The 15450-nt window shown below is 39.7% G+C and overlaps 1 protein-coding gene across 5 annotated transcripts in view; it reads left to right on the top strand.

Moving 5' to 3' along the window:
• Nucleotides 1-15450, top strand: part of SCUBE1 (signal peptide, CUB domain and EGF like domain containing 1) — a 269114-nt gene that overhangs the window by 163905 nt on the left and 89759 nt on the right. For 2 of the 5 annotated variants that reach the window (XM_063446711.1, XM_063446712.1), the window contains exon 7: nt 633-722. The exons of the other annotated variants lie outside the window; for them this stretch is intronic. In XM_063446711.1, coding sequence (XP_063302781.1) covers nt 633-722 — 90 coding nt within the window. The remainder of the gene's footprint in view (nt 1-632; nt 723-15450) is intronic. 5 annotated transcript variants of the gene reach the window in all.

Raw genomic sequence — 15450 nt, forward strand, 5'->3', positions numbered from 1 at the left:
AATAATAATTATAATAATAATTTTAAAAGTATCATTTTTTTTCCGCTGGGCTTCTTCTTGCTTCACTGCATGTTGACCAATTATTATAGTCTATATTTTGCGACATCTGAATGTCTACCTAAATGTGTTTCATAGACAAGCAGGCAACCAGCATTGCCCAAATTATCTTCCTATCTCTTTTTTTTCTTTTCATTTTTTATGTACTAGTTTTGTTTGTTTGCATGCTGTGTGTGTGCCTTCTATGTCACTGTTATTAAACGATCTGTCATAAATGTCTTAAATTCACCCATCACCGGACTCTGTTTTACTGACCTTGTACGTTCCCTCTGCTGATGTCTTCTCTATGATCCCTTCAGTTACTATTAGAATGTGTGTCCTTCACTTGTCCTGTACGTGCCCTCCTCGCCTTGTGTGTGTAGTTTAATAACACCATGTATAACCCCCACCTGATATCCCTTGGCCACTAATAATTTCTTCTGGGGGGTTTAACAGCGAATGAACACCCTGCATCAGATTTCATAGTGTCCTTGTTAGCTTCACTTGTACATGGACAGGAAACTGTCTCGGGCAGTAGAAGTTTGGGCTTTTGATTAACCAAATGCTCCATGTTTGTTTCCTTACTTGTGTTTTAGAAAAGGATGAGGCTGCAATTGAGAGTTCTGAGTACAATGCCACGTCAGTAACTGATGTGGACAAGCGGGTGAAACGGCGCCTTCTTATGGGTAAACATTTTCTTCCACTTCTTTGTTGTTGTGCTCGAGTGTATTTGTGTTTCTCTTTTCATTCTGTGTGTTTGGACAGTTCTTGCTAGGCGTTCACAGATTCTTTATAGATTATCTTTTTTTTATATTCTGAGTTAACATTTCTGCCCCTTGCAGCATCACCCATCCTAGAAAATTTTATTAAAGCCACAAATCTAATGTGCAGCTTGTAAGACAACGTTCTAAAAACGGAGACATGCCATCAGTTTTCATAGCGACTGCTCCACTCTTAGAACTTTTGCCCCAGAAATGCTCTTTGATAACCCCAAATAAACTCCAAATCTTAATAATCTAATTTGCATAAAGCGTTTGCTGGGAAAGCGGCTGAAATCTGATAAGCTGCAGTATTACTTTTTCTTTCCAGATGCTAAGAAAAACTTGTGTCCACTTTGGAATCTTAGAGAAAGTCAAAAAAGTCTGTTTTCCTCATATTACTAATTTTACAGAATCCACTCAAAAATCATCAAGGCTGTATACTATCCTCGGAATCGTAGAATATGCTTTGTTTTTTGTTTTTGTTTTTGTATTTGTATTTTTAATTTTTTTTACGATACGTCTGCACTTCTACATTTTACTTAACGTGTAAAGCTTTTTTTTTTTTTTTTTTTAATTAAGGCAAACGGTTATATGTGAGTTTATTAATTGTAAAGCTTATCCAACAATATTAAAATAAAGAGCTGTAAGAAAGGAGGAAGTATAGAGTGGAAGCTAATTAACATTTAGATTACTTAACAAAATGCAGCATCTCAAAAAAAAAATAATCCCAAAAGATCAAAGCCTCATGTAGCTAGCTAGATATTAATAAATAAATTTGCTAACATTTCAAAATGATTCAATAGTGTTAGAAAAACCTTTTAAATTATTTATATACAACATTTTCCATAGACTTCTGTAGATAAAACATTTGGAAAGTTTGCCTCCCAGTATTAAATGGTTTATTTACTAAAGGGAGACAAAAAAAGCAGGACTGGGAATATAGAAATATAGACTTATAAAATCTTTCCATTTTAGATATTTATACATTAAATTTAAAATTTACTTTGAATTCTCACCTCAGTAAGGGCAACAGAAATAGTGCTGGTATTTTTATGTAAATTCCATAATCCACTATTTCGAATTAAGAAATAAGTCATTACATTTTAAAGATACTTTTTAGTCGATATATCCCCAATGAAAACGTGCATGGTTTTAATTCAGCATTTTTTGTCAATGGGGGTATATCTAAAAACAGCTTGCAAAAGCTCCAGATCCTTTGCAAGCCCTCCCCTTCTAACCAACCCAGACTTTCTGTGGCTGTCCAATCACAGACCTCCTAATTCAGGTCAATGAGAAGTCTTTGTAAGGCAGGTGCTCTGGGTAATCGCTGCCTCTTGAGTTTAGCTCCACAGAGCTAACCAAACCAGGAAGTAACAAGGTGATAAATAACATTAGATTTAATTTGGTGATTTCTTACCAAATCAGAAAGCTCCTGAAGCATATTCGTCAGTCCTAATTCTGTCTTCACTTCCAAAGTGCTGAGCTAATCCCATAAATCCCATCCAGCAAAGACTTGAGGTATGTAATTCAGAACTTGGAAGCAGTTTAAAGTCATTTTAAAAAAACTTGTATTAAACTGCTGAGCAACATGTCCATAATGTTGACAATGGTCTTTCTCAACTGTTGAGGGTGGGGACACATTGGCTGTCGCTCTATGGCCTCCTCCCAATTTGATTGCATAAGTTGCATGCACCTAAGGTCGGCCCTGTTGGATTTTGTAGCGATGCATGTGATAGTGGTATCGGCTTACTAGAACAGCACATCCCAAAAGTTCAGATTTTGTCAGCAGCCCACTTGGATCAAAATTGGAAAATGTTTAAAACGGCTCTGTCACTTCTGGTGACTTTATGAGTCTTTCATAAAGATGTAATCTCTTTGAAACAGTCATTTTGACTGCTTTTAAACTTCATTGAAATATACAAACCAATCAAAAGATATCATAAGAAAAAGTATGGACTACATAGTTTCATGGAAATGCCTAATGTCTACAAAAGGGAAAAAAAACACTTTAAACACTTTTGTCAAATTTCCTGCAGAAAATGTAGTTTCCTGAAGGAAAGAGGCATATTTTTGTGTATTGCGTGAGTTGGTGTGTTAACGGGCCCATTGTCATAAACTTCAGTATCGTTACTTAGTTCATCAATGAGAATACAACAGTGACACAGACTCCTTTCTTATTTTCATATAAAGAAAGTAAACTGGGTATTCTGTGGGCTCTTCAAATAACCTATTTGACCCCAAAATGGTCATCGCCACCCAATGAATCCAACCATTTTTGAAAGGTTGGATTAGCCCGCAGTATTGTTATTATTATTATTGGTATTTATATAGCGCCAGCTTATTCTGCACCATCTAGAGGAGGTGGGGTATAAAACACAATAGGAAGGGTATTGAGGGAGACAGCAAATAGATATGGTGGGAAAGTAGCAGAACTGGAGGTGAGAGTGAAGTGTGGCCCTCTAGGAGAGAGCAAGAGGAAGGTTTGAGAGATAGAAGTTACTCTGTGAGGCCATAAGCAATCCTGAAAAGATGGGATTTGAGGGATTTCTTAAAGGATTGAAGACTAGGGGAGAGTCTGACAAGGGTAGGCAGGCTGTTCCAAAGGAAAGGAGCCGCCCGTGAGAAGTCTTGCAGGTGTGAATTTGCAGTAAGGGTGCGAGCAGCAGGCAAGAGAAGGCCACCAGTAGAGCGGAGAGACCAAGAGGGGGCATGCCTATGAATCAGTGAAGAAATGTAAGAGGGGCTAGAGTTGGTTAGAGCTTTAGAGGTAAGGGTTAGTATTTTAAATTGACACCTGTAGGGGGCAGGAAGCCATTGTAAGGATCGACAGAGGAGTGAGGTGTGAGAGGAGCGACAGGAGAAAAAGATCAGGCAGCAGCAGTGTAGGGGGGCAATATGGCTTCTGGGGATACCAATTAGGAGAGAATTACAGTAATCCATGCGAGACATTACTAGAGCATGAACAAGCTCCTTGGCAGCATCTTGTGTAAGAAAGGGGCATATGGGGGCTATGTTTTTAATCCACAAAAATACAAAAAATGAGGGCAGCGCGAACAATTTGCAAATGTGCACACCAAGTGCTACAAAAAGATTTATTACCAAGGACATAAGGTACAAATGTTTCGGGTTTTCCCCTTTATCAATGCATGTCCTTGGTGTGCACATTTGCAAATTGTTTGCGCTGCCCTAATTTTCTGTATTTTTGTGGATTAATTTACCCTGCTTGGAGCTGCAGAGGGAGGTGTCAGCAGCACCATAGGGAAAGTGTGTATCTTTATTTTCTCTGGGTACTGCAGTAACCCTTACCTCAGCTATATATTGGTAATGGTTTTAAGCTGGAATCGACCGGTTTTAGCAACAGACTGTACATGAGGTGCAAAGACGAGGCCAGGAAAAAAAATGACACCAGGACAGCGAGCTTGAGAGCATGAGGTAAGGCAGGTATCGTCAACCTGCAGGGAGAGTGAAAGAGGAGGATCGGTGTTCTGAGGAGGAAAAATAAGAAACTCAGTTTTAGAGAGATTGAGTTTCAGAAAGCAGGAGGACATACAATCAGAGATAGAAGAGAGGCAATTGGTGACACTTTGTAGGACAGCAGGGGAGAGGTCAGGGGAGGAGAAGTATATCTGGGTGTCGTAGGTGTACAGATGGTAGAGGAATCCATATGAATTAATGAGTTTGCCAAGAGAGGCAGTATAGAGAGAGAACAAAAGGGGACCAAGAACTGAACCTTGAGGAACTCCAACTGAGACACGACGAGGAGAGGAGGTGTTGGTGGAAAAAGAGACACTGAAGGTATGTTAGGAGAGATAGGAGGAGAACTATGAGAGGGCTGTGTCACAGAGACCAAGAGATTGATGAGAGGAAATGATAAGTGCGGCCACCTCCTGTTCAGTAGCTGGAGAGAAGTCTTGGAGGGTAGGGAGTGTATGGTCCAAGTGAGGTTTGAGGTAGAAAGGGGAGAGAATTAATTCCTTAACTTTTTATTCGTGTCAGTAAAGTGACATGCAAAGCTATCAGCTGAAAGATCAGTTTGTGGGGTGGCCAAAGCAGGGCAAAGAAGAGCGTTAAAAGTATTAAAGAGATGACTAGAGTTGCAGGAGATTGAACTAACAAGAGAATAAAAGTAGGACTGTTTTGCAAGCGTGCGGGCACTGCTGTGTGAACGCAAGACAAATTTATAGTGTAGAAAGACTGACAAGGTGCGTGACTTTCTCCAGCTGAATGGAAGCATCTCTGCAGGTAGTCCCACCATTAAAGTGCACCCTCGCCCCCATGGCAATCCTTGTGTATGAGTCATAAGATTCAGGAGACATTCTTGGTCTGGTTGGAAAGTGATGAAGCTTTCAGTAAGAAGGCTGAAGCAGCTTTGGCCTGGTGCTCTATTCAGGTTATCAGGGCTGGCCGTCATGAAGGCACTGTCTTGTATCTGAGCCGCATGCTTGAAGTTATCACAGCCTTTTACCTTATCGTATGGGGCGTTGCCAAATTAGAACCACATCAAGCATGTTTTATAAGATCTGGTTCATTACAAACCATTCCGTTACTGTGACAGACCAGTGCTAGATCTGAAATGTTTTACATTTACGACAGACACATGTTTAGGTTGTTTTGGGCCTCAGTAAATTCAATAGATAAACAGACTTTGATAGTTGTAAGACCGATATTAGATATATTCCCCATGTACTATTCTGTGTATCACATGCTATCCATCTATATCTGCCTTGTGCTACAGGAGCTGGGATTCCAGCCGTGCCCAATCCATTATCTTAATATCTGCTTATTGACCTCACATGTAATTGTAATCTGACCCAAGTAACAATCATTAAATATAAAAAATGAGCTGTAAACTTTCATTCACCTTATGCTGTATGTCAAATGTTGATATCATTTCACATTGTTCCATGCAAGATGATTATTCTGACGCTGCCCTGACAATCGCATTTAAAAGTCACCAGCCCCACTTACACGATTCTTCTAGGCATCTGTTCTTGATTAAATCAAATATTTCTAATGAGACCGATAAAAAGCAATGTGCCCTGTCAGTCCACCTAGTGCAAACTATCAGGACAGATTGTTATTTTATATCTTTTTTTACTATTATTATTTCCCTTTGAAACGTTCGCTTTAGGAATTTGGGGGGCCTCTGCAAGTGTAGATCTTGTTGTTTTTGGCTAGTGGCCCCAGCTGTCAGATGACCCGTGTAGGGGAACCTTTAATGGGATGCTCCATACATCTTGAGGGCCCCCGTGACTGGAGGCTTTGCAGTGCAAGTTCTGCGCCCTTTCTATTTTTTTTTCCACTAATTCTGCAGAATCGGGCATTTTATCTCTCCTTGCAAAACTCAAAAAATGCTGTGAGTTGACAGAACTTTTCCGTTCTGTTTGGATATATTTTACTTTTCCTGAGAATGTTTATGATCCCAAATTATTATTATTATTTCAATTTCTTTTAAAGGCCCCTACCCTGGAATATTTTATGTGCACTCTTCTCATCTTTCCATTTTGTACAACATTGTCTGTCCCTTGTGCCCAGCTTAGGGGTGGTCTCTATACCCTTGCATTATTAGCCATCGTTGTAATATAATTCTGCCAGCCCTCTATTCATGTAGATGGTGTGAACTTCACAGATGTTGGAAGATTTCTACAAAACCATTTTTTTACTCCACTTGTGCTATTGTGAGTTTAGGAGTAACATTGTTAATCTCATCGTACACGGAGTCTTGATGGAGTTAAGTAGTTCAGGGTTTATTGTTCCATAAAATAAAAATATTTTGTGTATAAGTTTAAGCATTACCAAACTGGATCAATCAGTCTCATTCTTAACTTGTTGGCCTTTTCTTCTAAAAAGAGACTCTATAGGCACCTAGGCCACTTCATGTCTATGAAATGGTCTGTTGCCATGTCCCCCCGGTTTGCCGTTCTGCAGGGTTAACCTGCCTCTAGAATCTAAAACTTCAAATGCATTAAGCGATGCATGAGTAAGCATGGAAACATGCAAATTTCACATAATTCATTAATTGTATGCAATGTTAGCACTTTTACAGTGCTTTTCGGACTCCATGTCAACGCATTTCATGCTGATATACACACTAGTTCTTAACGTAAGCATGGTTTTATAAGTTTGCAGTTTGAGTTTGCAACAAATCAAACAAGAGGTTCTCATTATTGTGATCATTATTGTGATGATTGTAGAAATTCTGGACAGAGTTTCTCGTCTGCTACGTCGTCACAGAAAGGGATACGTGACGCTTTATGAAGCCATGCATAAAAAGGCTTACTTACTTGTAAGTAACATCTTTTGCACTTTCAGGATAATTTAAGCTAGATTTGGTACATCATGTTTTGTGTATTTATTGGTACAGCTGACAAATGTGACCCACATAATAAACACAATTTACCCCAGAGATTCATGTACATTTCAAACAATTATATTGGGAGATGGATCTAGAATCATGATTTAAAGAACGCAATGTTATTTGCTATTGTGTCGTCTTTTATTAGGACATTGATTAAGATCTAATTCCAGTTTGAGAGAAAAGTAATGCTATAATACAGCCCGGTCTAAGAGGCTGCCTGTGCGTAATAGGTAAAGTAATTTGCCACCATGAGCCTTGTCTAACGTTAGTCATCCCTGACCTGTGGAGTACCCAGTGATGTGAGGTTTGTCCAGGTTTTTTAGAAGGATGATATGTTTTACCATCTGATCTATTTTCCACATTGTTCCTCCTCTTTGAAGAGGATTAAAGGTATAAGATAACCCTTTATTGGCTATTGTGTGCTCTGAGCAGTCAGTTTTTGTGCCCATGGCAGTGGCTGAATGAGTACGGGAACCTTCACGTTTTGTTCTATCAGCACATTTTTTGTTTATTGAAGTTGGTTTGCAACATGAAGCTTCTAAAAAGGAGCCGAACAAAGTGAAATGTTTAAATAGCTGGGAGGGAAACTGTAAAAAAGGAGAGTAAAAAAAGTTTAATCTCTAAGACCACTTCCTTTCTTTTTCCACCGTTTAAAGGGAAACTGCCCTTTTGTATAGTCCTATTTTTGTTTAAACACATTGCACACACACAACACTGAAACTGTGTGTTTTGGCCTGTTGTACCCATTCAAGCAAGTATTATGTGGGTTTCCATCTCCCCCCACCTTTTCAATATCTCCCTTTGAAGTGTTTCTTTTCTGTGCTTCAAGACAAAGGGATTTGCTCTCTAAGCCCTGAAATTTGGCTTCTGAGTTAAATCTCCAAAACTCGCTTCAACTCTTTCTTAACTTGGTCTCAGGTGGCAAGAAACAGCTCAATAAAATTACTATTGACAAACTTAAGCAAATGGGCATATTCACTAAACAGTAAATTGTAGTTTTATGATAACAGAATTGATTGCAAAATAAAGAGCTAAATAGAAGATATCCCACAATCCTGCTGTCATTACAGCTACCCTAGTTCCACCCAGGGGTAAAATTAGGAAACACTGGGACCTAGTGCAAGAATCAAAGAAGGACTCCTTGCTACTCCTAAGCAATACACTTGAGTGTGGGGTTTGGTTGAGTCTGATTGTGTTGGTTGGCTGAGTGTGATATGTTTTGGGAAGTTGGCAGAGTGCGATTTTGTGTATGTGTGTGGCTGGCTAAGTTTGACTGTATATGTGGTTTGGCTGTGTGTGATTTTGGAGTGATTGCCCCTGCTTGGGGTCTCTTCCCTAAGCATGGCAATCCCCTGTGCTGATGCCGCATGCTGGCTTCTCTGGCATCAGTGCACCCTAGCAAACACTTGCTGGGGGAGTAACACAATGACCGGGAGCACCTGTCACTCAAACTATGACATTAGATCCTGTGCAACTGACACACGTTTCTTATTGAAGATTGAATTGACAGGTAGGGAAGGGACAATATTTTTAAAGAGCTTTAAATTAAAATCTGTACATTTGCTAGAATTTCTGCTAGCATAATGCATAAATGGAAATGAATCCTCTTTAATATACATTTATTTTATATACACTTTACTAAAATACACATTTAATAATGCATGCATGTGTATATATACTGTATATGCAGATACATATAGACATAAATACACACAACTATGCATATTACTACAAATCACATGAATAGAGTAAAACTTTACACCCACTCACTGGCAGACACACACTAACAGATATACGTACATTGACATACTCTCACTGACCAACACATCCTCATTGATTTGACACTGATAGACACACACACATTCAATGACACACACTCTCACTGACAGACACACACTCACTGACAGACACACACTCACACACAGACTTATTGTTTCACACACTCACAAATTATTTTTATTTTTTTTAAATGTAAGTCCACCTGGTCTCCCTTCATTTGGGAGAGCTAGAGAGATCCTGTGTGGCTGCTGTGACTTTCACCTCCTGCTCTGCTCCCCTGTGCCCGCAGTGACCCAACATCGCTGCAAGGTAGCTAGGAAGCAGAGCGAGAAGAGCAGAGATCAGCGTACCCTCACCACAGGCAGGTTGGGGGCCAGGTTGTGACCCCTCAGGTTTTGCCACTGGTTTCAACTCTAGAACATTTCTTCTAATGGTCCAATGAGAAAATCAATAAATATGGCAACCCTTGTGTGAGATTAAAGTTCAATTTACAGAGCAGGAGAGTAAAAACGTTTTAAGTATAGTTACATTTTATACCATTTTTTTTCATGCAGGCTGTGTCAGTCACAGCCAGGGGAGGTGTGGCTAGGGCTAAAAGCGGAAACAAAATAAAAATCCTAAATCAAAGCTAATTTAGCAGTGTAACGTCAGTATGATCTATACACAAAAGCTGCTTCATTAAACTAAAGTTGTTTTGGTGACTATATTGTCCCTTTAATGTTAGAGTAGTGTTGGTCAGACTGTGCAGATGAAGTTTAAGTGTCATACTTTTCATTCTCGTTACCATAACCTCTTCTTAAATATTGCTGGATCAGTATTGAAGATGACAAACCCTCTCTACACAGGGAAATGATTTATTCTCTGTATCCGCTTCCTCTCTGCTACCAAGGTGCTTCAGACCCAGTTGACGAAGCTTGACTGGGGTCTCTGAGTATCTCTTCCACCAGACTAGAATGCAGCTTCCTCCTTCGAGGCAGGTATCTTCCCCCTTCCATTCCTCTCCCAGGAAGATATTGACACCTCAGCACACACTGTCTCTAATTAATTTACAAAGCCACTTGTGGCTCTCAGGCCTAGCTGTTTCTTAGCTTGTCACAGATCTGAAACTCTGTTACTGGGATCCTTAAACAAACCTAACTGGATAGTTCCTAATGTAATTAACACTCAGGACTAGCCCCTATCTACATTACATTAAGCCTATGGTGACACACTCAATTCAATATATATATATATATATATAGCCAAATCATATGGGGAAACCTACAGGCACTCATAAGAACACAATAGTATATTCATAAAGGGGTGGAGAAGACAATAGCTAACAAGAAATATCTCCCCTACCTGCAGAAACCATAATATGCAAATTACTGAGTCTTGATATTCAGGTAGTGCGCATAACAGCTGCAAGATCTTCACAACCAACAGATGGCGCTGTACAGGCTCTACAGCCAAATCCACCCAGTTGGTAGTGAAGATCAGCAGGACAGGAGAGCACACAAAGCATTTAACAATAATACACAGCCTGCACCTGTAATGGGCACAGGGTCACTTAAACATAAGAGTAATCCAGGCAGTGTCTGTCTTACGATCCTTGTTATGGTGACTACCGTCACATTCTCCTTGATACAAAATTTATTTAGAAAATTTCTGATTGCCATTTTTTTATTGAACCTGATGTCACTAAGCTCTATAATAATAATAATAATAATAATAATAATAATAATTTGTTTTTATTTTTTACTTAAAAAAATTGAGTTATGGCACAAAAATAATCTGATTTATAAAAAAAACTCCAATGCAGAGATTTTGATACATCTTTCAGGTATTCTGCATTCTAATTTCTGGAATGCTGGACTTTTCAAATGGCTACAGTCTCCATTTGATGAAATTAAAATACACCCAACTGGTAGTCGGTCTCTATATCCTTCTACCAGGGGATTGTTTTCCCACAGTTATTATTCTTCCCATTTATTGCAGATTCAGACCTGGCATCTCAGCAGCCAAACAGTGAATTTCTCTAAATCAACATTAATGCAGCCAGATTTTCTTCTATTTTACTTTATTTTTATATTTTAGACCTTTAGTGTTTAAGCCATGTCTGATTCAAATTGCCTATGGAATAGATGAAACAAAATGTTCTATAATACTCCACTCCTAAATCTCTAACTCTCAGAATTTCGAGCACACTGACCTTAAGGGATTTTGCCGTCTTCAGCACCAGAGACAATTTCCTTTCAAATCTTATCTATCGTCTATCGCTTTTCTTTTCAGTTTCTTTAGATATCTATCGCTTTTCTTTTCAGTTTCTTTAGATATCTATCGCTTTTCTTTTCAGTTTCTTTAGATATCATCGCTTTTCTTTTCACTTTCTTTAGATATCTATCGCTTTTCTTTTCACTTTCTTTAGATATCTTTGCATTTCTGGCTTTGATGACCACCTTAGCTTTTAGTGCCTCTCTATTATGAAACGAATATTAAGTCTAAAAAACATGTTTTACTTGTGTATTTGTCCAAGAAGGTTTTAGTTTTACATGGTATGGAGAACTTACCTATGGGCTGAATTGAACTGTTCTGTTATATGATAGTTCTGTTATATGATAAAATGGGTGCAATGTTTCTCCTCTGAAACAATGCTTTCCATGAAGAGATTAGATTGTATCCCCTTTGAAACGGTAGTTTATTTCTGAATATTGAGCGCTGCTGTAGGAATTGTGTGGATTCAACCTGAAATTGGACTTCTGGCCCTTTTTAGTCAAGGTATCCACGGATTAACACAGGGGCTAATGAGCTGCAGCTCCAGGCCCATGCTCATGGAATAGGCCCACTGAGTAAAAAAAAAAAAAAAAAAATATATATATATATATATATATATTTTTTTTTTTTTTTTTTATAAATACTCTGCACATGTTCTTGCTTAAGTATGGAAACTTAAGAGGGATGTAGAGGCAAAAAAAAACTTGTGTGGACTGGCTGACAAATGTCACCCCCTTCCTACACTCACTCTGTCACCACCTCCCACACTCTTCCACCTGTCAACCCCTCCCTCACACATAGACTCTGTCACCTGTCACTCCCTCCCTCACTCTGTCACCTCCTCACTTTGCCACCTGTCACCACCTCCCTCACACACTCTGTCACCTGTCACCCCCTCCGTCCGTCAGCTACCTGTCACCCCCTAACGCTTTCACCCCACCCCACACTGTGTCCTACCCATACTACATCCCTATCCCACCCCACACTATGTGCCCTACACACACACTACATCACTATCCTGTCCTACACACACTACATCCCTTTCCCACACCTCACTATATTCCCTACAAACACTACATAACCTACACAAATACACACTACATCCCATGGGACACATTACAACAGACAGACAGCACACACGCACACAGTGCATACATACAGGCAGCACACACGCACACAGTGCATACATACAGGCAGCAAACCTAAACACTCTACAACAGACAGCACACACGCACACAGTGCATACATGCAGGCAGCAAACCTAAACACATTATAACATACAAGCAGCACACACGCACACAGTGCATACATACAAGCAGCCCACACGCACACAGTGCATACATACAGGCAGCAAACCTAAACACTCTACAACATACAGACAGCACACACGCACACCGTGCATACATACAGGCAGCAAACCTAAACACATTATAACATACAGGCAACACACACGCACACATTGCATACATACAGGCAGCACACAACACACGTAGCAAGCACACACTGTGACAAAGGGAGAAACTATACTCAGGGTAATCTACTATACTTGGAATTTTTGCAAAATAAATCCAAATTGTAAAATTAAAAAAAGTTAGAGAATATTTCAAGATCAACTATTTTTGCCTTTTTTGTCCATTCAGATTTAATTTGTGAAAATACGTTTAGCAAATAACCCTGTCAATGTTCATGGCTCTAGGCAAGGGCCCACAATCTTTGTAATTGATATTATTTTGTGTCAGGACAAGCAGATTGTCATAACGGATAAGTATATTGGCTACTACTTTGTCCCTTGGACAAGTAGATTTTTTTTAAATATTGCACACCCCTGCACATACTAACGCTAAATACACGTATGCATTCACACTGACACTATATACAAAAAAAAACACATGAAGTCATCCAGACATGCACAAGTGCATTCACACAGACTCAAATTCAAACATGCATTGGTACACAGGCCTTCACACTGTACACAACCAAAGGAATGCCGTATTATATGAGAGTTATATTTAACATTTATTTAATGCACATATGTTTGGCCTTTAAAGTGCCTGGGATCTAATTTTGCCAGGGGGCCCCAAAGGCTCTCAGTCCGCCCCTGATGGTAGTCGAGGGTCGACCAGTGGAGACCGGGATAACCTTCACTGGTCCAGAGGGGGTAGAAGTGGGGCTAATCTGCACTGCAACTGTAGATCGGGGAAATCATCTGCCTTCCCCCAACTGTCGCCTGCAGGCCGCAATGCACCACCACGGCCACCCAAGCGCCTGTGAGCTCGAAGAAGGGATCTGTCCTCGTGGCCTCTGAAAAAGGACAGACTATCAGTGTCTCTGTGAATGGACGGATTATCAGTGTCTCTGTGAATGGACAGATTCTCGAGGTTTCTATGAATGGACAGATTCTCGAGGTTTCTATGAATGGACAGATTCTCGAGGTTTCTATGAATGGACAGATTCTCGGGGTCTATAAAAAGGGACAGATTATCAGAGTTTCTGTGAATGGACAAATTATCAGTGTCTCTATGAATAGACAGATTATCAGGGTCTCTATGAATGGACAGATTCTCTGGGTCTATAAAAATAAATATAATCGTTGGATCTCTGTAAATGGACAGATTCTTGTGGTCACTGTGAATGGACAGATTTGTGTGGTCACTGTGAATGGACAGATTCTTGGGGTCACTGTGAATGGACAGATTTGTGTGGTCACTGTGAATGGACAGATTTGTGGGGTCACTGTGAATGGACAGATTTGTGTGGTCACTGTGAATGGACAGATTTGTGGGGTCACTGTGAATGGACAGGTTCTTGGGGTCACTGTGAGTGGACAGGTTCTTGGGGTCTATGCTAATGGACAGATTTTTGGGGTCTATGCTAATGGACAGATTTTTGGGGTCTATGCTAATGGACAGATTTTTGGGGTCTATGCGAATGGACAGATTCTTGGGGTTTATGTGAATGGACAGATTTTTGGGGTCACTGTAAATGGACAGATTCTCAGGGTCACTGTGAATGGACAGATTCTTAGGGTCTCTATGAATTGACTGAGTATCAGGGTCACTGTGAATGGAAAGATTCTTGTGGTCTCTGGATAAATGGTCCAATTCAGATTTTTTCTCACAGATTGGAGTTTTATATTTTTCATTAAATTAGGAGTATCTGAGCCTCTGGATTATTGATATTTAAAGGGACACTATAGTCACCTGAACAACTTTAGCTTAATGAAGCGGTTTTGGTGTATAGAACATGCCCCTGCAGCCTCACTGCTCAATCCTCTGCCATTTAGGAGTTAAATCCCTTTGTTTATGAACCCTAGTCACACCTCCCTGCATGTGACTTGCACAGCCTTCCATAAACACTTCCTGTAAAGAGAGCCCTATTTAGGCTTTCTTTATTGCAAGTTCTGTTTAATTAAGATTTTCTTATCCCCTGCTATGTTAATAGCTTGCTAGACCCTGCAAGAGCCTCCTGTATGTGATTAAAGTTCAATTTAGAGATTGAGATACGATTATTTAAGGTAAATTACATCTGTTTGAAAGTGAAACCAGTTGTTTTTTTTCATGCAGGCTCTGTCAATCATAGCCAGGGGAGGTATGGCTAGGGCTGCATAAACAGAAACAAAGTGATTTAACTCCTAAATGACAGTGAATTGAGCAGTGAAATTGCAGGGGAATGATCTATACACTAAAACTGCTTTATTTAGCTAAAGTAATTTAGGGGACTATAGTGTTCCTTTAATTCCTTACTGGAGACACACCAGGCTGAAAATAGCCCATATTTTTATTATTTCTATAAATAATACAATTCAATTATGACTTATAAATGAATAATAAAATGACACCAACTGACCCCACAGCTTTCATGATGCCTGATAGGGGAACCATTTGATTGATAGTATTCCTAAGTCGTTGCATAGACTTGTTGCACTGTTCGCCCTGAGCAGGTGCATGTTTTAAAATCCTGTGGGCCAAAGCATTAGAAAAAAAACATACCCCTATGCCCCACTCATAACACCTGTCAAAGTTAAGCTCCCCAACATGCAAACTAAGGGGTTCAAAAGGCACACAAAGCCAGACGTATTACCGGTTCTTCGAATGGCCGGACTTAACGTGAAAAGGTACAAGAATGAGAATAGAAAGGATAGGAGACGGAAGAAAAAGCCAAGGGTCAAGGATGCCAGAAGTACGGATAACCAGAAAACAAGCCGAAATCAGATACCAAAACAGACAAACCAACAGAACACACTCTCTGGCTACAAGAGACCAC

The sequence above is a fragment of the Pelobates fuscus genome, chromosome 3, assembly GCF_036172605.1.
Source record: "Pelobates fuscus isolate aPelFus1 chromosome 3, aPelFus1.pri, whole genome shotgun sequence".
Taxonomy (NCBI): domain Eukaryota; kingdom Metazoa; phylum Chordata; class Amphibia; order Anura; family Pelobatidae; genus Pelobates; species Pelobates fuscus.